The 23523-nt window shown below is 37.8% G+C and overlaps 1 protein-coding gene across 3 annotated transcripts in view; it reads left to right on the top strand.

Annotated features, from left to right (window-relative positions):
• Positions 1 to 23059, top strand: part of TMEM117 (transmembrane protein 117) — a 180624-nt gene extending 157565 nt beyond the window's left edge. For all 3 annotated transcript variants that reach the window (XM_066549909.1, XM_066549908.1, XM_066549906.1), the window contains exons 7-8: positions 14232 to 14361; positions 22085 to 23059. In XM_066549909.1, coding sequence (XP_066406006.1) covers positions 14232 to 14361; positions 22085 to 22722 — 768 coding nt within the window. In that variant the 3' untranslated portion in view covers positions 22723 to 23059. The remainder of the gene's footprint in view (positions 1 to 14231; positions 14362 to 22084) is intronic.
• Positions 23060 to 23523: the final 464 nt, after the last annotated feature.

Genomic DNA, 23523 nt, shown 5'->3' with positions numbered 1-23523 from the left:
AAAACTCAGAAGATAATTGGGAATGATAGGCAAAAAATTCATTATTTTAGGAAGGAGCTTTTAAATATAATACTAGTTTTTAGTCTGAGTTTCTAACAAAAGGTTTGGTCATTCTAAGTGACTGTTAAGGAATAGTCAATAGTTTGATCACTCTTTATATTGGTCAAGAATACAAGACAGGAAAATGTTAAAATGGATTTTGAGTACTTGAGCATTATGTATCCTCCTGTGCTATATTCCTATAGGAGCTTGTAATCTTCTATGGCTCACTTGAGCAAAAACTTTAAAAAAAATCTTTTCTGGTCAGTGGTTTTTGTAGCCTTGATCAAGGAAGTCTCATTTGTGAATGAGATTTGAAGTAGAAAGACTGAGCTGGAGCTTTCAGGTCTTTCCAACATCTGCAAGGGTGTCTTCACTATAGGACATGAGAAATGTTTTTTTATTAGTAACTTAGCTTTTGAATTTTTGCTTGCAGAATCCAGTGAAATTGAATTTTGGGCAGATCAGACCATTTGGCCGACCTCTGCTGTCAGGCATGCTGATGCAGTCCAAAAGCCCAGTAGTCTGTAATTTCTAAATAGTACATTTCTGTAATAATAACCTGTCATGTGGTTCTACATTTTTCCCTGCATTGTAACTCTCCAATTCTGATTATAGATTCTTTGAAATTGCAGTAGTACTTGTTATAATCTGGTTTGCTCGTATTTCTTTCATATTTGCATATCTTGAAGCCATGCTTTGTACATGTAAACTGGATAAGCCTCAGGAAAAATGTACTGTGTCTGAGGAGACAACAAAGCAATGGTCTCTGTTTTTTTTTTTTTTTTTTAAACATGGCAGCAAGCCTATTGTTCTCTGGGCTCTAATTGCATTTACATAATTAATAGCAGAAGTACCCAGCCAAGTCAACACAGCAGGTAGCACTGCTACAGACCAGCACATCCCTACATATGTTTTGTAGAGCATTTCTCGTGTACCAAAACTGCTACATGTAAGTGTGCAGTTTTTATCTATTCATTATTTTGGTAAATGAAGATTGCCTGGGACCCTCTGATGAATAATGATATGTTTGAATGAGCACAGCAAATTCAGTAGCAGACATTTGTTCTGTAGACGTGTTAGGAGAATTCTAATTGATGCCTTTTTTTATCACTGAATGAAAGGAAGATAAAAGTGCTGCTATAAACTGAAAGTTGAAATAAATTATGTAAAATACATAATTCGCATAATGACTGTCCCTTTATAAATGTTCATATTAAGTAACCATATCATTTGGGATAATTCCTCCTTGAGGAATGCTGTGAAAGAACAGCTCATTCATTTTCTTGACTTGGTGAATTGTTCTCAAGCAGCTCCTCTGATGAGAAAATCGATTTAGCATTTCTTTAAACTATTGAAAACAATGCTTGAATTCTATACTCTCCTGTTCAGAAAGTTTCAGTAGCTGTGTCCACTGTTATGGTTTTGTCTAGTTAAAATGGAACTCCCCAAAAAAACCCACACACATCTACCTCATGCCTGCATGCATATACACATGAGAACCTTGCTTTAAAACTCCACCTGACCTATTAATCAGACTGACAGAGTAATCACTCAGCTGCTGTAATGTAGCTCCCCTGATTCATTGATGGCAGTAATTAAAAGTTTTGGAAGTTTGGAAGTTTGGAAGCCATGCACTTATCTGCAGGCATGATCCTGTGTCTATTTACTGCCCACATAACAGTGTCTCTGAAAACAGTCAATGTGTCATTTCCCAAAATTTTTTTGTCGGGAAAGTTCCTAAAAATAAAAATATGTACTTATGAATTAAGTCTATCACTTGTAGATGTTACAGAGTAAGTTGTAGGAGAAAAGACAGTAAAGGGAAAACAATTTAAGTGTTATTGTTTGTGACAAAAATTAGAGAGATACAGTGTTACGTGGGTAGATGAAAGAGCAAAATTTTTGAAAAGACAAATAGTTTAAAAGAGACCATCTTCCCCTCCAAAAAGTGTGACTCATGGGGCACTTATGATTTTCCTCAAAGAAAATTCTCTCTGAATAGAAATTAGCAAGTTGTCTTCCAATAGTAGCATCAGCAAGAATGGGGAAAGGAATGTCTTTCAGATCAAAAGTAAAGACTAAAGAGAAGGGTTGCAGGAGGACATCCTTCAAGAGTGTCTGTTAGTTTGGATAAGCTTCTGCCAAGAGCTGTGTATATGGTTTCTTATCTACACTGAATTTCCAAATCTTTTGAGCTTCTCCACCCCTCCACCCTGTCTCACCCTGTCTCATCTGTCTTCTTTTTGTTTTTTTTTTCATTTTAATTCAGCCTTATCTTATGGTCAACATAGTTGCTGTATTTAGATTCAAATCTCACTAGGAGAATACTTCAATTTGTTGCATACCACCAGCCTTTGATTTTGTCTTTGAGATTCGAAAACACACCTGAATAATGTTTTCTCTGCTCCTAAGGGTTGTGATGGGAACAGCTTTGAAATTCAGACCAAACAGCTGTGTTTGCCAAGACCAGGGTGAGTTTGTGCAATTAGAACTTGGTTCACTGTGTTTTTGACAAGCTCTCCCAGGAGGTTTCTAAACACTGAAAACCTTTTAGGATGAAGTTCATGTTTTCTGCATGTGCTTGGCAAAGGCAGATATATTGCTCTAGTATAAAAAGCTGAAATTGCATTTTTCCTCTCTCATGCTCAGGAAGTGAGTTTCACATGGGGCATCAGAGAGGAGGCTGTAGAAAAGAGTTATCTTCCCGTATTTTTTATTCACATTGAATAAAATGTAAATAAAATTCACATATCCTTTTGGGTCATGATATTGTTCATTCTCTAAGGGATGTAATTTATGTGTGTGTAACATAGGGTATTAGCATCACTTCCTCAAGGGATAAGAAACTGAATGGGTTATTTGGAGAGGGGAGGGCAGATAGGAAAGAGAGAGCTTAAGCAAATAATTCTGCAACTATTAAGAGGCATGCACTCTCTCTAATAAGAGGATATGCCATGTCACTGAACTGCAGAGAATGGCTAATGTAGTGCTGTGCCCTAAGTGGAAGATGCACTACAGTAATCCCAGCTACACACTAGTTTTGTGTAGCCTCTTATAGGCCTGTGCTTACATAGGGAGACTTACTGTTTTCTTATTTTTCTCAGGGCCTGGAACAGATGTGCCTAATGGCCATACCACAGTTTTTGAGGATAAAACTGGAGGTAGAGGGGTAGGATGGAGATGGGGCTCAGGAACGGGATAAGTTGTCTTCAGGAAATTAAGTTCTGTTTATAAACACTATGCTGATTCTGTGGATCCTACTAGCAGGCTAAAATTCCGGACACAGAAAACATTTAAATTTCAACTTTAAAAAACAGAGGGAATTAGGAAGACCAAGTATATTCCATATTACTCTTGTCCCTGAAACAAAAGTTAGGTACAGATATCCGTGTTTTGCAGTCAGCCTTTTTTCTCACAACATTTGCACACAATTTCCTTTATCTTTCCTTATATGTTAGAACTGATATATTAATTAGCACAAGTTATGAAGAGGAAAATAATTTTGTAGAAGATCTATTACAATTTTTTAAGGAAAAGGGAATTCACATTGGCTTGTTTGCAAACTCCACATTTGAATTCAGAAGACATTTCTCTCTGTGTTCCATATGCATTCAGTGTTTTTACTTTATGTCACCTTCAGATCTATTATTTTTTCAATAGCAGTCAAATGCAGCATGTAATACTTGGGTTTTTTCCAATGGAAATTTAATATTACTGTTTCACTACCTTAATTGCAGCAATCTGAACCCTGCACATGCAATTTTTTTAGTTATAGCTAAACCAAAACAAGCTGGATGAAAGTTTCAAACTGAGACCATTGGTGCAAATCTGCCACTTCAGATTACACTGAAAACCCAAGGCAATTTATAGTTTTCTTTGGAACCAGACACAAATTTTGGGGACTCAGAATAGGTGATGGTAAAGCTTTTCAGAGCACATATAATAATCCGAAGGAATTTTGTCCAGAGCAGAGTGGCTCCTCAGTCATGCATTTCTAACATTGATGCAGCTTTGGGTTGATTTACTTTCCACCTACATTGAACAACACACAGTAATCCCCTTGCTCTAGATGCTCTTTATTTTTATAACACCATTTTTATTGTGCTGCAAAGCTTATAGCGAGGAAATACCTGCTCAGGTATTTTACAGCATATGTTTCTTCTCAGGTTTAGGTAACACTAAAAAACACCATTAAAATGTAAATATCAGGCAACAAGGAAATTCATATATGTGGATATTTGGAAGGAGAAGGAACAATATTCATTTTAATACAGCTGATTTTAGCTGCAAACAGTTGTCTTAATGTAAAATTACTTTAGAACCCTAAGCAGAGCTTGCTGTTCTCAAATAGGTACAAATGTCATTAGCAGTGTTTACAAATCCTGAAATGCCCCAGATACCATTTTACTGTTCAGCTGCAGTGTGCATATATTTCCTACAATGAAGGAAATATTACAATACAATACAATACAATATGTTTCATTGCATGTACTTCTGCAATATTCTGATATTGTTGAAGATGGTTGTACAGCAATATATTTTAAATTTATTTTTATTCTCCACATCATCGTCAGATATTTGGTTTTCTAGGGTACCAGAAAGATTTGCTCTTCTGTCGTGATTTCCCTTGACAGTAGGATGTAGTCTCAGTAAATGTGTAAATATAAGTATTGTGTATTATTAGTGAATGTTCATTTCTCCTATTCACCACAGAAATGGCTTTCATAAAGTGTGTCACTGAGGTGGTTAGAGAAGCCATTGCAACTGGCTGGTGGTTTAGGGAAGTTTCAAATAGAGACAAGACACAGTTGCTTTACTGAAGCTGATTTCTTTGTCTTTTACAGATACACAATATTGTAACATTAACATTTTGTTTAACAGTTTAACAGAGTCAAGAATTAACTGGAAAATTTTTAACTGATGTTTGTCATTCAGATGGATTATCTGATAGCTAATAAACTCAATGGAGGTCAGACATGAGGGAGACAGTAAAAGAGTAAATGCTTACAGAAAATATAGAAACTGAAATAAAATCAAAGAGCATTTACTTTTGAGTATTTTTTTTAATCAGCATTGTCAGCAGTTGTGAATAGCTATTCAACACGTAAGATGATTTACAACAAAGAGGAACCTCAGAGTGTCATCTTGGATGTATGAAACCTCACATTTGCCTGATGAGAAAACTGGTGGACTTGCTCCTAGGACATCCTGGGAGTAAGTGCACAGAGGCTGTGCTTTATGGTGCCTGTCACTCTTCAAGAATGGATAAAGGGGTTTCACCTTGCTCCTGTTTGGCACTAATAAGTACTTAAAGGATAGCTGTAGGACAGACCAGTCCTTGCCCTCAGCAGGAAATGGTGACCACTGCTATCCTGGTCACTACACTTCTCAAGATTTGAGACCTTCTAGTGTCTGTCCTTTCTTGTGCACTGGCTTGTTTTTAAACACAGTTTGCTTGTAATGTAAGAAAATGAATGGATAGCCATTCACTCTTCACACTACTAGCAATATTTGTCCTGTCAAGAAACTAGCAATGATCACTAGGGACCAGAGCAGTGTTTTGCTAAAAGATAATTAAAGACAGCCAGAATACAGCTCCAGTCCTAGAGAATTTCATTGCTAAAGAAAATCCCAGAGTTATAAGTTTTTAGACAGGTGGGTACAAGCAGTAGCAACTTTATTGGTCAGGATGACAGGTAAGCCAGGATACCTAATTCATGACATCCTAATGTTTTGTCATGCAAAAAGAGAATAATAAAGAAGAATGAGACATGATAAAGCTCTTCAGCTGATAGAGAACTGCTCAGGAGGAAAAAAATCTCTAAATAGATAAAAAAATTATAGCCTGAACTTATAGACTGATTGAAGGAGCAGCTGTCATATAGACAGTCTGTACATAGGTGTTGAAAGATCTAAAAGAATTTGAATGAAAGGAAGTGGCCTGTGCTTTAGTGAATGAAAGAGAAGAATTTATTGGTCAAAAAAATAGACTAGGAGAAAGGTCTTTGCAGCAACATTTCTTTATCAGTGGAGAACAGCACCCATGAGGGCCAGAGGGAAAGGTGCCAATGTAACTGAACAGCAGATGATGAGAGCCTTGATAAAAATTTTAGCTGTGGGGTTTGGTAGGAATCTTCATATCTGTCACATGTTAGGTAAAACAAATCTGCAGTATCAAGGCACTGCAAGGTTCTGAGGAGTGAATAGAGGAAGATATCCAAGCCACAGTCACAGGGGGAAGAGTGGGAGGTGCCATCTGTCATGAATCAGGCATAGAAATGTACCTTTCAGTAAAATGCAAGCATTCCTTATTTTGGGTGGACTGAAATACTGAGATTACTTTGAGCTTACTGTGGAAAGGCTAAATACCAATACAAACAGTTCAGTAACAAATTGTACTGTTTTGAGGACATGTGCATACACAGCTTTGTCTATGCTCAAATTGCATTACTGTATAGATTCAGAGTGCAGAGTGCTTGTTTGGGTTCTGTGTGGCCTGGGAACTGTTGCCTTTAAATAAGCAGAAATAGATAATAGACAAAGGATTTTCTAATGATTTTTTTAATGGAAGAGGTCATTCAAGGCCAAACATGCATTGCTGCTCTCTAATAGAGGGAATTATTGCTGTCTTATTTTCTCAAATGAGAGAAAAACAGCAAGATTTGCAATGGTCTTTCTAGAGACAGGAGCTTGAAGAAGCTAAGCAAAGACTGAGGAGGGAAGAGCACAAAAATTATGGAGAGCAACAGAATGGTTGTGTATATGTTAATGCATTGCTATATAGTGCAGGGATAGCCTTTCTATACCTATGTCTGGTCCTGGGAGTTGTCTTCAATCTTCTGTCTCTGCAGCTTGGATCTCAACTGAAGCAGTTATTCCACCACTGCAGTGTTTTTTCCATATTTTAAATTCTTTAAATCAACACTGAGTGATAAAAGGTGAAGCAGTGTCTTCAATAAGGGACTTGGTACCACAGTTCCTGATGGGGTTTTGTTATCATTATTGTCAGTAACAATCCAGACAGGGGAAGCAAAAACAGATGACCAGATCAAATAAAATTTTCTGGACTTGAAGAATATGAAGAGATTAGCACTGATAGTACCAACATGAAAGAGTTCTGAAGAATAGTGTGTCATCTTTCACTGTGGGAGCTGAGTAGCCCCACTGAAGCCATTCAGGTATACAGGTGGTAACGTTAAGAGTAGATGTATTTTATTGTTTAACAAGGGCTAAAACCAGCACTGCCTATCAAACTGTCTTCCTATATTTGTCAAAGAACAGAAGGTCAGAAGGTGAGCAGTAAGTTTGATCTCACAAGCATGAAAGTGATTTCTAGTCATGGCTGCTGACTTCCATTCTTACCTATGTTTGAATGAAATATTATAAATATGTTTGCAGTTTAGCAGCTCAGAGATCTGTCAGCTGTAGACATCACTGTGAGTTGCAGCACTGCAATGAAGTTAGACGTAACCACAGAGGAGTTGGGCCTTTGTCTCTGAATTCTGGCTGTTCATTTCTTACTTCAAACACTTGCAAAAATACAAAACCATTGCATCTCCTGAAATTTCCTCATGATGTCTTTGTCCATCATGTTCTAAGATGCAAAGATATCTGAAAACAGTCTTCACCTCAAAATGTTTTTAATAAATACATTAAAAAAATGCTATAGGAATTCATTCACATACACATTCAAATACACATTTTCTCAGTTCCTGCCCTGTTTTTATTTACTGTTTTGAGACATTTAAAGTACAAGCGTGTTCATAGCATTAAATATACCATATGTCATCATTACTTAAAGCAGAAATATTCAGTGTGCATTATTCCTCTTCCCCTATAATATTTCAGCAGTGTTTATATTGTTCTTAGTGTTATTTCATGTTTAATGAACACACCAAGAGCTACATGCAAACAGGAAGAGAGATAAAACTGTGGCACATTTGTTCACCATTAGTTGTTAGTGTTTTCTAATCATGGTCCCATGTTCTCTGTGGCGTTTTTCCCTGGGAGGAAAGAGGCTTATGGCTGAGGCGTGTGGGGTTGTGTGTGCATGATGCATGGGATGTGGTTTGCTGAGGGCTGGCATTCCCCTCCCAGACAGCTAATGATCCTGACTTGATCCTGCCAGCACCTGCTCCTCATCCTCTGGGGACACGGCCCAGAACCTGCAACACCAAGGACCCATCCTGCACCAACCAGGACACTAGGCATTGCCAATATTCTCCTGGGCAGCTGTGTGTCCTGGCTTGAATGGTCAGGATAGGGCTGCCCAGGAAATGCCTTCTCTTTTCCTCAGACAATGGCAAAAAATGGCCAGATCATATCAGAAAGTCTGGCTTTGATGCTTAGTTACCATTGCTAAAAATATCTTTACTTAAAGAGGTACCAAACTGGTGCTGCTAACTGCATTGTAGGGTCTTAAACCACCACCTGGCATTGCAGCAGAGAGTATGTGCATCTGTTTGGCCTGGGTAGCTAGAACCAAAGCAAAGATAATCAAAATACCATGCTGTTCTCAGGTTTTTTCTGTGCTTCTGCATTTAATGAGGTAGCTGAGGGAAATCAGAGGTACTCTCTGCCCATTGCAACACCAGGATGAGACCCTCAGTGATTTTAAATTCATCCTCTGCCTGCCCTTTCCTCAATGACTAGAGTGAAATGAGGCAATAACCCTATTTGATTTGCACATGCTACAAAACTTTCCGCTGAGGTTGGAGACCTCTGAGCGGCTGATTTAATCCTGCTGGTTCTGGGTTGGCTCTGTCTCCACACAGAGAGTGGATGTGTGCTGCAGCCCTATCCCCCCAGGCTGGGAACCACTGAACTCAATGAATATTAGAAATCTGATGTCAATGAAGTCAATGAATATTAGAAAACTGATGCTGATGGATTTAAAGGAGAAACAATCTGTTCGTGCAGTTTGAAAGGTACATATATGAGCTAACCTTGTGTTTGTACAGCTTTATTTTTCCAACTCTGCAATGCATTCTAAATATGGTATTTTGGGCCCAGTTCCTAATGAGATCCCACAAATGGCAGAGTACAGGCACCTCAGCAATGAGGACTAAAGCTGATCAAGTGAACTTTGCATAATTATGAGCTGAAATCTTTAAGAACATAACACATGGCACTCATATTCCAGTGGTGAGCAATGATTGATATCAGAGGCCACAGAGAGAAAACAATGTGTAGGGAAAGGTGATGCAGGCCTGAGCTATGTTCCAGAGTGGGAAGTGTTTGGATTTATGGGCTTGAACATTTGGTCTATTCCTGTAGCTGTTAAAGTGAGGTGGAATATATCTACAAGGCATCTTGAATTTCTTAGGAATGTTTTTCTGGATATTGCTGAAATTGTCTTTTGGCTGTCAGTAAGGGAAAAACCAAACACATTCAAAAGATTTTGGACAACATTTTCTTAGAATCTAGATTGTAAAATGGCCACTTTGTTGGGCTTGGATTTGATAGCTGATATTGGCATTAGCCTGAAAATGTAATAATAATCTACTTTTCTTTGGCACAGTAATAATACTACAGCTATGTATCTGCAGGTAATAATGTCAGTAGACAGTTGACACTCACACTTAGCAAAGCTGTGAGTCAAATGAAGATCCAAAGGCTATTTAATCCCTAATTTAAAGTTTCATTTTCCTAACTGCTGCATCTGTAGTGACTTCCATAGAAGTCAGTAGGTTTAACTCATTATTTTAGTTTCCTTATCGTAAAATTGCTTTCAAATACATTTTATTATTTGTTGGTGGCTTTAAAAAATATTTTATTTCTGTAATTTCATGGGACTGTTCTTAAAGAACAGACTGCATAAATGTTCTGATAACGGTGTTACATTCAAAATTTTATTTATGGGGGAGGAAGGCTTTACATATAAAGCCAAGATTTTATTATAAGTGTTAAATTTAAACAGTTTAGTCCACTGATTATTAGTTGAGATCTAATCATTACTCTAATCATTACAAAAGAATACTTTTGCGCAGAAAAATGTTTCAGTGGTAGTAGTAGTAGTAATAGTAGTAGTGATTAATAATAATAATAACAATGTCTAAATTCTTATGCACAGACTTCTTAGTTCTATTGCTTTTCCTTATGTTTAATCCATCCTCCCTCTGTTCCTGTGGTTCTTGAAATGGGCAGTTTCAGTCTGATGGGGTTCAGTGGGAGCATTATGGCACGTCATTGGCATATGAGTCCTTGGCTGGGAAGGATATAATCTTCATCATGATGGTTTCTTTCTTCTTATGCTAGAAGCTGCTTGGGGCTCTTTTTTTTATTTGATAACATGTTAAGACCTTGCTGTTTCCTCCTTGATCTGAAGCTTCACTTTACAGCTAGGTTTTACGGATAGCATCTTATGTGAGATACTTCTTTGTTCTCCTTGTTACCCCTAAAAGTAGTTTTGCCCAGCCTAGATCTGCATTTCTTTAGCTGAACACCAGTGAGTTGTTTATAGCTGTGAGGTCTGCAGCACCAGCCTGTGCCCATCTCTGTAGTTATAGCCACACCATATTACAGTGCTTCAGTGTAATAAGGGCCATGATACAATTCAGGCATGCTTCACACAGTATGGGACATATATGTAGAAAATGTTATTACTCAGATCCAGATGAGAAAAAACTCTTTTTAATAAAAAACTTATATGCAGAGACACAGACCAGTGCAAAATTCTGCATGGTGGAATTTTATCTGTAAATCAGCAAAAGGCACAGCAGGAGCCTTGGGGCAAGGCAGGAACAGGAGGCCAAATTTATAGACCCGTGTTTACTTATAACTAACGCAGAGTTCACAGTTCACCATTCATTTATTTTCAGGAATATGTAATTTATTTCTTCCTATTTATTCCTGGGTGAGAGTATGTATGAGTTGACAAGAGACACCAGTCCTGAGATGTATATTAGAAGCAGTGAACTGAAGGTGTGCACGCATAAAATTTTTATCTCTGGGAATTTTTTGAATGCCTACCCCCTGCAAGAGGATGTCTACAGATGCAGGGTAAGGGACTACAGCTGGGCAGGTATTACCAGGAGTGCAGAGGAGCATGACTCCGATGTTTCAGGTTTCTTTGTTCAGGTATGAGCCATAGTAGAGGCCTCGGCCGATATGTAGGTAGATGCAGATGAAGAAGAAGGAGGCTCCGTTTGCGTGGAGGTTGCAGATGAGTCAGCCGAATTGTACGTCTCGGCATATGTGAGCGACAGAGGAGAAAGCTAAGTTGGTGTCTGCTGTGTAGTGTATGGCTAGCAGAAGACCTGTGATGATTTGATGATTAAGCAAACGCCTAGTAGAGATCCGAAGTTTCATCATGTTGAGATGTTTGATGGTGCTGGGAGGTCGATTAGGGCGTCGTTGATGATTTTGAGGATTTGGTGGTTTTTACGAAGGTTGAGGGCCATTGGTTATTTCTGCATGTGGATATAAGGATGATGAGGATGGATAGGGTGAATGATCCCAAGTAGGCCTGAGTGGAGGGTAGTGGCGGTTTTGGTTGCTGTTAGCTGTAGGTTGGTGAGTCCTTCTGGGCCTAATATTTTGTATCAGGATAGGTCAATTAGATGGGAGGCGATGTTTTGTCCTCCTTTGAGGAAGTTGGTTATGCTTAGGCAATGAATTAGAGGGTTAAAATACCCTAGGGAAGTTGAAAAGTTTGAGAGGGGGGCTTGTTTTGTAAGAATGAGTGTTTGGGCTATTTTTGAGATTTCTAGGACTAAAGCGATGCCTAGGGCTGTTACGATTAGGGCAGTTATTTTAATGGGGAGTGGCATGGTTATTGGAGGGGTTTTTGTGGGGATGATGAATGAGGTAATGAGGAATCCTGCTAGGATGCTTCCTAGTGCAAGGCGAGTGATGGGGGAGGTTACTGTGTGATGGGGGTTGATTTCATTTATTTGGGTTAAGGGAGGAATTCCCTAACGATAAGGCAAAATGAGAGCATCCTTATTTTCTTATCTTCTACATCTGTAAACTGACACTTTCTGCATTTCTGTGAACATTAAGAACTAGGTAAAGCGTGTCGGATTTTCTCCTTGCTTGCACTCCTGTTAATCCATTTAACTCAGTATAACAAATAGCACAGATCAGCTGTTAGTGATCAGGCTGTGCGATTTCCAGGTCATAAAACTCTTCCATTTCCCTTTCATTGTAGAAAATGTTGGAGACCTTAGCAAGTCTTGGAAGTTAAGTTATATATAGTGATTAATCTTTCAGAGGTCATATATAGAATAGAATATCCTCATTTGAAAGGGACCCAGAAGGACTGCTTCTGGCTCTGCACTGTACAACCCCAAGAATCACACCATGTGCCTGAGAGCATTGTCCAAACACTTCTTCAACTCTGTCAGGCTGGTGCTGTGACCACTTCCCTGGGGAGCCTGTTCCAGTGCTTAACCACTCTTTGGGGAGAAACCTTTTGAGGTCTATAACATAAATCTCCCCTAACACAGTTTCAGATCATACCCTTGGGTTCTGTCACTGGTCACCACAGAGCAGAGATCAGTGCCTGCCCCTCCGCTTCCCCTCATGAGGAAGTTGTAACTGCAATGAGGTCTCTCTTCAGTCTCTTCTTCTCCAGGCTGAAAAGACCAAGACCACAGTCACTCCTCACAGGGCTTCCCCTCAAGGTCCTTTACCATCTTTGTTGTCCTCCTTTGGACACTTTCTAATAGCTTTATATCTGTCATATAATATGGCCTCCAAACCTGCCCCCAGCACTTGAGGTGAGGAGCAGTGCAGAGCAGAGCAGGACAATCCCCTCCCCTGCTTGGCTGGCCATGCTGTGCCTGATGCACCCAGGACAGGGTTGGCCCTCCTGGCTGCCAGAGCACTGCTGACTCAAATTCAACTTCCTATTGACCAGGACCCCCAGGTCCCTTCCTCCAGCACTGCTTTCCAGTATTGCACTTCCCAGTGTGTTGGGAACAGACAGGGTTGCCCTATCCCAGGTGCAGAATTTGGCACTTGTCTTGGTTAAACTTCATACAGTTGGTAGTTGCCCAGCCCTCCGATTTGCCAAAGTCTCTCTGCAGGACCTCTCTGCCTTTGAGGGAAGCAACAGCTCCTCCCAATTTAGTAGATGATTCTTAGTTTTGAATATTTTTTTTTATTACTCTTTAAGGAAACTTTCTATCCTTACAACACTGAAAATTGAATAGTAGAATTGGTTCTCACGGGAAGACAGTTATGCTGGAATGGTTTTCATGTGAAAGAATCAGAAGTCACTCATAGAATTCTTCACATTTTGGATCCCTTTATATTTTCTTTTAGTAATTCAGGTGCTTGTGGCACCAGCTTGTTGAATACAAATCCAGGGGTGTGCATGGGAAGAGGGGCAGTGTGTTTGTAACAAGACATTATCAACAATCTGCAGTGCACAGAGTAAAGACACTGGCAGTAATCATCCTGATTCTAGCACTATTGCTTTCAGTTTGGGCTCTAATGAGCCATGCTGTCATACCCATTTTCAAGTGACTGATGGTGGGTACAGATAACCAAGTGAAAAATTCCTTTAAATGCAGCTCTTCCTCAGCTGGGGTACCACACACTACCAAAATTTGCATAATGCTAGGTAAGAGCTTCCACATTTCCAGCATTATCTTGTCAGCTGAAATATGGCAGTGGAGAAAACTGCGCTTGGGTTGATTCAGGCAGATTATGCTGAAGGGCCTGCACTTGCAGTGATTGTATATTTAAATGTATGAAGGCAAAATACAGAAAACACCCTGCAAGTTGAACAAGTGGAATGCAGATACATGTGGTGTTTGAAAGGCTTAGGCTACCTTTTCCAATCTCATACCTGTAAACTGTTTGCCAAATTACAAAGAGTAAGTAGCATAGCAAGGTTTTTATATAGGTATTCATAGTGTTGCCAGGTTTTAAATAAGTATTCTTATCCTTATTCTGTTTTGTACTATCAGCTGATAAGTTGGATTCAGTACTGTCATTCTGAGATGAACTTTTTATACACATTTTATACAATTACATGGAGTTGAGGTAAAAATTACATTGTAATATCTAATATAAATAAGGTATTCTATTTTAAGTAGGTCAGTCAAATTTAAAGTAAGAAAATCCAATAATGGTGGCTTAAATATAGAACATTTCTGTTTTATTAATTTAAGCCATTTTAAAGGCAAAAATATATTGTGAAATCTTACTTTTAGGCTCTTATTTTTCTTTTTTAACAGGACTGGGAGTTTCCACATTTTATGGGTGATGTTGAAGTGAATCTTCCAGGCTTGCCTTCAGCCCACATGCAATTCAAAGTACCTTATTTCCAAAAGATACTGAAAGAGGAATATCACATACACATAACAGGTAGGTAATCTTACAGATCGTGACTCAGTCAACTGCTTCTATGTAACAAATGTATGCTACCATGGTCTTAAACGTGTATTTTTTTGTGTTTGTCCCAGACTTTTTCTGTCTCTTTATCTGTCCATATCCATATTCTCCATATATAACCATCTCAAGGAAATGAGGAACCTGTATCTTACAAATCAGAGCAGTCTGCTATTTCTCACGGATTTCAGCAACTTCTTGTGACATTAAGTAATACATAATGTAACTTCAGACATCTTTTATCTAAAATTGCTCTCTCAGGAAAATTAGCAGCTTATTTCATCTCCAAATCTCTTATGCTTTCAGATGCCTTTGCTATGATTTATGCTAATATCTTTTTATAACTTCGGTCATTCTCATCTGGCAAAGGCCACTCATAACCCTGCTTCCATCAGTCATCTAATGAGAAGCAGACAGTTAAATAACCTCAAATAAAATAGAATTGCAGTTATTGAAATGGATGATACATATAGATAGAAAGTACCTGATCCTTGCATACTGTGAGTCAGTATTTTAATAACAGTAGGGAATGAAAAAGAGAAGGAGGTTAAAAAGGGATAAATATTTTGGTTTTACCTTCAAGCTATACAAAAGGAGTATAGCTCCTCTCTCTACATTGAGAAGAGATGGATAATAATGGATAACAGAGGAATGCAGGTGTGAATTGGCAGGGGTCTTTAACTGCTAATATAAAAAGTCACAGCACATGATGCCACACAGAAATAAAATAGATGAGGGCAACCAAGGACAAGCCAAAAGAAACTCCTGCAGACCAGGGACAAAAGGAGCATTCAGAGATGATACAAAGATAAGGGCAAGAGTTAGAAGGTGAGTCACAAGCTCAGCAGACAGCTGAAGCAGAGGGAAGAAAATGTGTCAAGAAAAGAATGACACCAGCACTGAGCTGAGGCAGACTGAATGAGGCCTCAGAAAGAAGTGTTTTCAGCAGAGAATGCAGAAATGAGATTAAAAAACAGAAAAGAAGATAAAAATAGTGCAGAAGGTACCTGTTGGCTATTGACTGAGGGAAGGCAAATGGGCCAGCAGGAATTACAAATGGAGGGATAGAAAGTTTTCAAAATTGAAGGTAGTTGTCCTGCTGGAATGCTGACAGAGAACAGCCAGCTAACAAGGAGAAAGAAGAGCTGGTACATATCTGAGGACGACCATTTGAGCCATTAGTGGTTTATGGAACAGGATAAAATAAATGATGACCAGTCAGTGACTAGAACGTGTAGGGTGAAAGGAAATGTTATGTGTACATGATGAACACATTTTTCTCTCCCAAGTGAGCAGAAAGAGAAAGGAGAAGAGGAAAAAAATTAGTTTAAGCATCAGATATTTTATGTGAATTACAGGTATGGAATTCAGGGATAGCAAAAATGATTTTTTTTTCCTTTTTCTCAAGGTAGGGAATTAATTTGGAGGGGCTCAGTCCCACAAGGTTCCCAGATGCCAGACTGCTATTCCATTGTATCAGGAAAAGTAGTGGAATGGATGCACAGAGGAGTAGGAAAAATGGCTGAGGCATGGTAGGTAGGGCTGTGTCACCAGATACAGAACCTTGGCATATAATTAATGGGTGATAGAAGAGGAATTGAAGAGCAAAGAACAGTTTTGAATTGTAGAAGAGACAGAGACATAGATGATAATCAGGGATAATCAAAGAATAAACAAGAGCAAAGAACATAAATTAGTGATCAGAAATGCTATCAGTAGCAATGCTGCTGTTTGAAAACAGGCCAACCAAATAAAACCAATATTTATGCATTGTAGTCTTCTGCAGAGACGACTGGAATCCTTTCTGATTTTCTAGTGAGAAGGCATTCTTTTAATGAGGATGAGATAATGAATGAGGGCCGAGGAAAATTTTTCCCTGCTCAGCATTAACAAGATCCATTTATTAGATTCGCTAGACAAATCAATCCATTTGACTGCACATCACGTATCCTGTCTACTGAGAGCCTGTTTTATCTCAGAGCTACACCACCCTTTAGGAGATCTAATAAACAGCCATAACACATGGCACAAGAACCTCCCTTTGGGTAAGTTTTGCTTGAACCATCTGTTCTTGCCATCAGTTCTTGTCTTAGGTTAGGGCATCATGTTGGATAATTTGCAAGCTCTAGTGAACTGTCTGGATGTGCAGATACTTGAATAATCTACTCAAATCAAGGTGTAGAATATTTGAAAAGAAAAAAAACCCTAATTATATATATATTTTTATATATATATATATTTATATAATCAAGATTAATATAATCCAAATGATGGGCATGAATGCAACTGCAGCAGGTGACATGGGGGTAGAACAGTGGTAACGACAGGGAGCCAGCTTTATTTAAGCCCTGTTTAATACGCAGAATCCAGAATGTTAAATTTAACCATAGGACTTCTTTTAAGTAACAAGCAGGAAATGAACACTGAGGCCTGAAAAGCATTTCTTTTAGTACTAGCTACATAGATAAATCCAGGTTGTAAATCTATGACTTGTGCTCTAATTTTTAGAAATTGAAAACCATTTTCTCCCAAGTAGCAAGAAGAAAGAAGGCATGGCTGAAATATCATTTGCCATCCTTTTCCTGGCAGAATTTATTCTTTATTAGTTCTTACACAGTCTGTTTTAGACACTGTTGATTGATATAAATAAAAGCAATCCTATTCAATATTGTTTGTTCTAATAAGCAATGGTCCCACAAAGGATCAGCTCTAAGGAAAGCAACATTCTGAGGAGTCAAGGATTTCAAGCCACCATTCTGTTGGTTTGTCCTTGATGGCTTTGAGCAAGTTCTATATGGATGAATAATTTCAGTTACATGCTATGTGTTGCCAGCTCTCCTGACTTTGTCACAAATCTTAAGACAGTTGTGCTTTTTCTTCTTTTTTCTTTTTCTTTTTCTTTTTCTTTTTCTTTTTCTTTTTCTTTTTCTTTTTCTTTTTCTTTTTCTTTTTCTTTTTCTTTCTTTTTCTTCTTTTTCATTATGTTGTCTTAAAAATTTATCTCCTGAATACAGTGAGTAAATGAGAATTTCAGCTTTCATAAAATTAAGATCATGATTGCAGAGAAAAAAAATTAAAATTTGCTTCTGCATAATTCAGTGTCTAAAAAGGCAGAAAAATACAACTATACAAGGTATATTATTTTAACCCATGATACTTTAAACTAATAACATACTTCCTTAGTCCTGACTTATGATTTCTTAATGTTGTTGACAGTAATAGTGAATTAACATCTTCTGACTCTTCAGTGTAATTTTGAATTTATTGTGAAAAGCTATCTTATTTTTACTGGTAAGTGAGTACCTCATTTTACTCTCATTTCTTTGCAGCTAGGAACTCCTTGCAATACTCCTTACTGAGTATTAAATATTTTCATTCTGTTTTGATAGCCACTTTTTTTAATGAACATTGAAAAAAAACTTGAATTCCTGCATCTGCTTAGCTCATCTGGATTTCCCTTGACAGATGGTTCATTGCAAAGTGTGTGTTTTCCTTTTTAGGCTGATGTTTATGAAAATACAGTCTATCCTAGTTTCTATAATACCCAGGGAAATGTGTAAAACTTAAAATAAATTTTATTCAGCTTCTTTTGTGATTAAAAGACACTGGGTAGGGGGCCTGCCTTGTACCCTTTAATGGCAGCATTGGAAATCCAAGAGCATCTACTGTCAAGTATGCAGGTAATTTTCAGAGTGAAAATGTTACAATTTAGGTATCAGAAGAAATGGGAGATTTCTCTGGCTGTTTGTAACATGTTTGACCCAAGTACCCTTCCACCCAAAGGAGAAATTGTCACCCTCATAGCTGTGGAGTTACCAGCATGGCTGGCTTGTGGAGTTAAACCAACAGCATGTCTAGATTCAGCCCAGGCTTACACAGAGTAGCCCAAGGGAGTCTGTGGGCAAAAATAGAAAGGTTAGAGGTATAACCAAAGCTGTCCATGCACACAGACGTGAAAAAACCTCAGAGGATTAACATCTTAGATCAGCTGTGAGTGGTCTGTCTGTATGCATGTATCTAGCTAATAACACTAATGTGACAGAAGATAGGAAGAACATTTCAAATGTTTTACAGCAGTGTCTGTGTGGTTTTAGACACAAATTACAGTTGAGACAGAAGTCTAAAGCAAACATGTCCTACACTAGCCTCTGGCTGTGGTTGCACAGCATGAGGCTGCTTGTGTCTAGCCTTATTAAGTAGAATTTTCACATTACCTCCTGACCTCAGTAAGGTTCCTGAGGACTAGCTTCTACATGAGATCCTTTCATTGGGAAATGAATGGTCTGTTCCAGAGTGGGCATACAAAGATAAAACTGCTCCAGAATCAGCAGCTGTTTTGGAATATTGGGATATATTCCAAATGTTGTGTGGAGGATTGCCCAAAAATCTTGTTTGATGGTGAAAATATGTGAATTTCTGGAATAGGGAAAAATGAAAATCCATACTTCTTTCAAAATGAGAAGACCCCTGGCATTCATGTGCACTGCACAGTTGTTGAGCTTCAGCAGCACGGGGATATTGTTTCTAAGCGGAGTTCTGTACAGCCTGATGTTCAGAGCATGGTCTTATGATGCAGGTCCAAGCTGCCACAAGTGGAGGTTATTGTAGAGTCAAAGTTTCCTTTCTGGTGAGTGTTCCAGCCAGGAGAATACAATCCTCTTCAACAGACATGCTTTGTCAGAAAACAGGAGTGAATTTTCATCCCCAAATACTGGTTGTAGTCTACAGTGCCTATAAAAACATGTCATGTTTTGCATCACAGCCTGACAAGGACACTAACACTCTTGGGTCCAATTTTTATTTTGGAAGATCTTTGTTGCATCAAATTGTTGCATCAAATCCACACAAATTTCATGGAAGTAGGGTCAGCCCTAAAGCAGCAGTAATACTAATTCTACAGAAGCTGGGTAAGAAACAAGTTAAATGACTTTGTAGTGTGGAGCTCCATATTCCCTTGTCTCTTTTTATCTGGAATGAAACTTGACATTTTTAAAAATAAAATTAATATCTATACATTTATAATACATTTGTTATGATCCTTTGCAAACTTACAAAATTGAATTTGTTCATGCACAAGATCAAACATTATGATTGACTTTTCATTTACCTAGCTTATTTCCTATATAGGCTTGATATATGACTTAAAGTTTGCTATGAAAATGATTATGCTAAAATTAAGTTGCAATAGACAATCATTTAATATACATACATTATAAACATTTAAGTTATAATTTTAAAGGTTGGGCAATATATTAAATCTCTGTATAACCATATATGAGCACAATGACATCTTTGTGCTCCAAAACATCACAGATCTAGAAGGATGGCTGGGTTGGCTTCTTTGACTGTCATGCTAGCTACCGCAGCAGTGAATACCTGTCTTGGAGAGGGATAGATGGCAGAGGACACGATATTCTAGAAAGAGGTAAATACTTTCTGTAAGTACCCAAGACAGCACTAACTCAGTCATTTTGTTTCTAAGGACATTAATGCAGCCCTTGGATAAAGGGATTATCGAGTAGGAGCAGAAAGATGTCATTGTGTTCATATATGGTTATAGTGAGACCGTTACTCATACACAGCCTTTGGTTCTGGTGACAACTGTATTCAACGAAAAGGAAAATTTATAGAGCTCATCAAGCATAACAGTGAAGCAGAGGGTGAAAAATTTGGCTGAGAATAAGAAATTTAAGGATTTTTGAGGAAAATCTGCTATAGAACAGCAGCTGTTCTCAGTCAGCTAGCTGCCATTTAGACATACAGGTGGCAGTTCATCCTCACTAAATGGGATGATGGACTTAAGTGGTTTGTATGGCCCACATGCACCCAACAATCACAGCAGCTGAGCTCCGGGCTTAGTTTCTGCCTGCCTAGCTCTGACTGGGAGCTGAGGGAGGGAGTTTCAAGTTCATACTTTCTATGAGACAGGAACAATGTATCTTTCTATCAAACACTCAGCATCAAATAACTTCTGAACCCTTTTTCAAAACATTTTCAGACAGTGAAAGTACGAAAAGTAGTGATATTATCACTGTGTCCTAAGAAATGATGGTAAGGTAAAGAAGAGTCATCTAATTGCCCAGCTGAGGAAAAAAACAAGAAGTCAGCTACTACATTCTGCTTGACAACAGCTATTGATCAGTGAATCCTGTGTCTTTCTGTTGAAAGACAGATGTGATGGGAAAAATAGAAACATTAAATAAATGGCAAACATCCACAGGAAACATCAAGTTACATTGTATTGTTTGTTATATTATTTCATACTTCAGCATCACTTTCAGTCTCTTGGTGTTAAATATTATTTAATGTGGTGTTAATAGTCTGAAAAGATAGTTTTCTTTAACATGTCAATTATAAAATTGACAAAATCACAGGGAGAAATCATAGAATGGTTTCAGTTGGAAGGGATCCTAAGGGATATTTAGTTCCAGCCCTTCTGATGTGAGCAGGGATACCTTCCTCTACACTGGTTTGTTCAAAGCCCATCCAACTTCACTTTGATAGAGGAGTTATTCAGGAATGATAGGATTGCCTGCAAGGTCTTTTCAGTTCATTTGTGTTTCCAAACAGTGACAACTGTTCAACATGAGAGAATAACAAGAGAATAAATATTCTTGTTTATTTTCAATCTATTTAATCTGAACTGAAGAGAGCCATTAAACATAACTCCTGAATACATGAAGTTAGTCTCCTTACCCTCCTGAAGAATTCTGGTTGGACAGTTTGAACACACATACTTTCAGGAACTGGAATCCATTAATTCTGTGCAAGTCACTAGCCTAAGTAATTTGATAGATCCTATGATACATTTTCTTTTTCACTTGAAGCATACTTAGATATGATTCCAGCAAAGACCATGATCATTCATCACCAGCAGAAACATTCCTCCATGCATTTATTTTCACTTAATGCTGACATGTAGATTTACCAGGTTCTTGGGTGATGGCAGTCATCACTGCACAGGTGAGATCTTAACATATGTCTAATTAGAATGTAAGATATGCTTTGACTGTGAAAATAGTATAATTTGTTATGCGTATTCATTGACACAGATTATAAAAAAAACTAGGCTAGACTTGGAAGTCTACAATCAGCCCTTGCTATTTCTCAACAATCTCACTGTGATTCTATAAATCACAGTTTTTCTGATTGCCCATACCTGAATATATCGACACTCCATGGTTGGTATAGCAAATAACATAAGTATATACTCTTAAAATGCATATAGTTACCAACCTCAAAAACCTCGGTCACTTCAGTATTTTTTGGAATATAAATGGTTCTGTCAAATGTGGCCTTTTTATGGAAAATTTCCATGTGAATATTTTTAAAGCTGTGAAATTATTGCTTTTTCTAGGTTTATTGCTCTATAACACATCACCTAGCGATCTAATAAGCTGGTCACTTACAAACTGTAATGTCAATTGAATAGTTCTACTTCTGTGCTTGTATTAGAAAATTGTTTTGTGTCCAGACCTAATTGTGAAATACTAGGGAATATTTAGCATAAATCTGACTGTGGTGGAAATTTATTTATTAAATTTTATTTTTTAATATTTATACATTTATTAATTTTATTAATCTTTACAGATTAATAAAAATGAACTTTTTTTTCTCTGAGTATCTTTTATGTGTAATGGCATTTGTACTGCTTCTAAAATGGATATATCAGATGACAGAATTTTCTTTTTCCAACCAGGCAAATGGTTTAACTATGGAATTATCTTCCTTGTTTTAATCTTGGATCTAAATATGTGGAAGAACCAAATATTTTACAAACCGCATGAATATGGTCAATATATTGGTCCTGGACAGAAGATCTACACAGTGAAGGACTCAGAGAGCTTGAAAGACCTTAACAGAACTAAGTTATCTTGGGAGTGGAGATCCAATAACACAAACCCTTTGACGAACCGGACCTATGCCGAAGGGGACATGTTCTTGCACAGCAGGTTCACAGGCTCCAGCCTTGATGTCAAATGCCTGGCTTTTATTCCAAGTTTGCTGGCTTTTGCTTTGTTTGGTTTCTTCATCTGGTTCTTTGGGCGATTTCAGAAAACTGACCAAGGCATGGAGAATTTGGACAAATCGTACACAAGAATGAAACGAAAGTCACCATCAGATATGGGAATGACACGAGAAAATACACAGGTGTTAGAAGAACCATTGAATTTTCAAGAACCACACCTGGTATCCATAAAATCAGACTTAAGTGAAATAGTTTTTAATTCTTCTCTTCTAACTTCTGAAAACTTGAACGCACAACTGAACGAACAAGACAGCCCTTTACAGCCAGTACCAGAATCCTCTGTCCCTAAGAATAATCCTGTGACATAGAGGAAAATACCCAGGAAAATCAGTTTAAATAAGCAGTTGCTCTAAGATTTCAGTTTTACCTTTTGTAAGTTAAGATTTACATAGTGTTTAGAATAAGAAACTCAACCTATACCAAGAGGTGCTCAGCATGCTTTTTCTAGGAATTTTGGTTTTTATTTGTATTATAGTATGTGCCTATTGTATATCTAACATTCCTTTATAGATTGCTTCCCAAAATTGCACAAGCTATTTATTAATACATTACCTTAACTGTATAATAGTGTATTAGATGATTACTTGCAGGTATAAAATTCTACCGTGGTGGTGCCTTGAGACATTAAACTGTTTTTTAACTCAACACCAGGTGTATAGCACAGTTCTTCTCATCTGCTTTGCAAAATTTTTTGTATACGGTTGTTTCAAGTGTCATTTGGTGTCTTGACAGAGAAGAAAAATATAGTTATTCCTAAAGGTTTTCTGTTAGGATACCACAACTTGACTTTGTTATTTACTCATCTGTGAAGTCAGAGATTTTGATGACCAGACTGCAGAGAAGCATGGTGATTACCTTTTAATTTTTCTGGCTAGCTGCCAAACACAAATACAGATTTATTATGCAGTAAACAGCAGAGACATAATACGACATGGGTCACTAGTTGTGAAAATATGAGTTTCTCCATCAGTAATAGCAATTATGTGATAATGCCTAATTATGTTTTTCTTAATTAAAGATAAACTGCTCCTTGATTTAAAGTTTTGCCCTTCACCTTTTAGAAACAGAGGTGAAAATGCATGGTTGAAGCAACTCTTTCCATCATCACA

Source organism: Molothrus aeneus, chromosome 5 (genome assembly GCF_037042795.1).
Source record: "Molothrus aeneus isolate 106 chromosome 5, BPBGC_Maene_1.0, whole genome shotgun sequence".
Classification (NCBI taxonomy): Eukaryota; Metazoa; Chordata; class Aves; order Passeriformes; family Icteridae; genus Molothrus; species Molothrus aeneus.
Note: the sequence above shows the minus strand (reverse complement) of the source record. Positions and strands in the feature narration are given on the sequence as shown.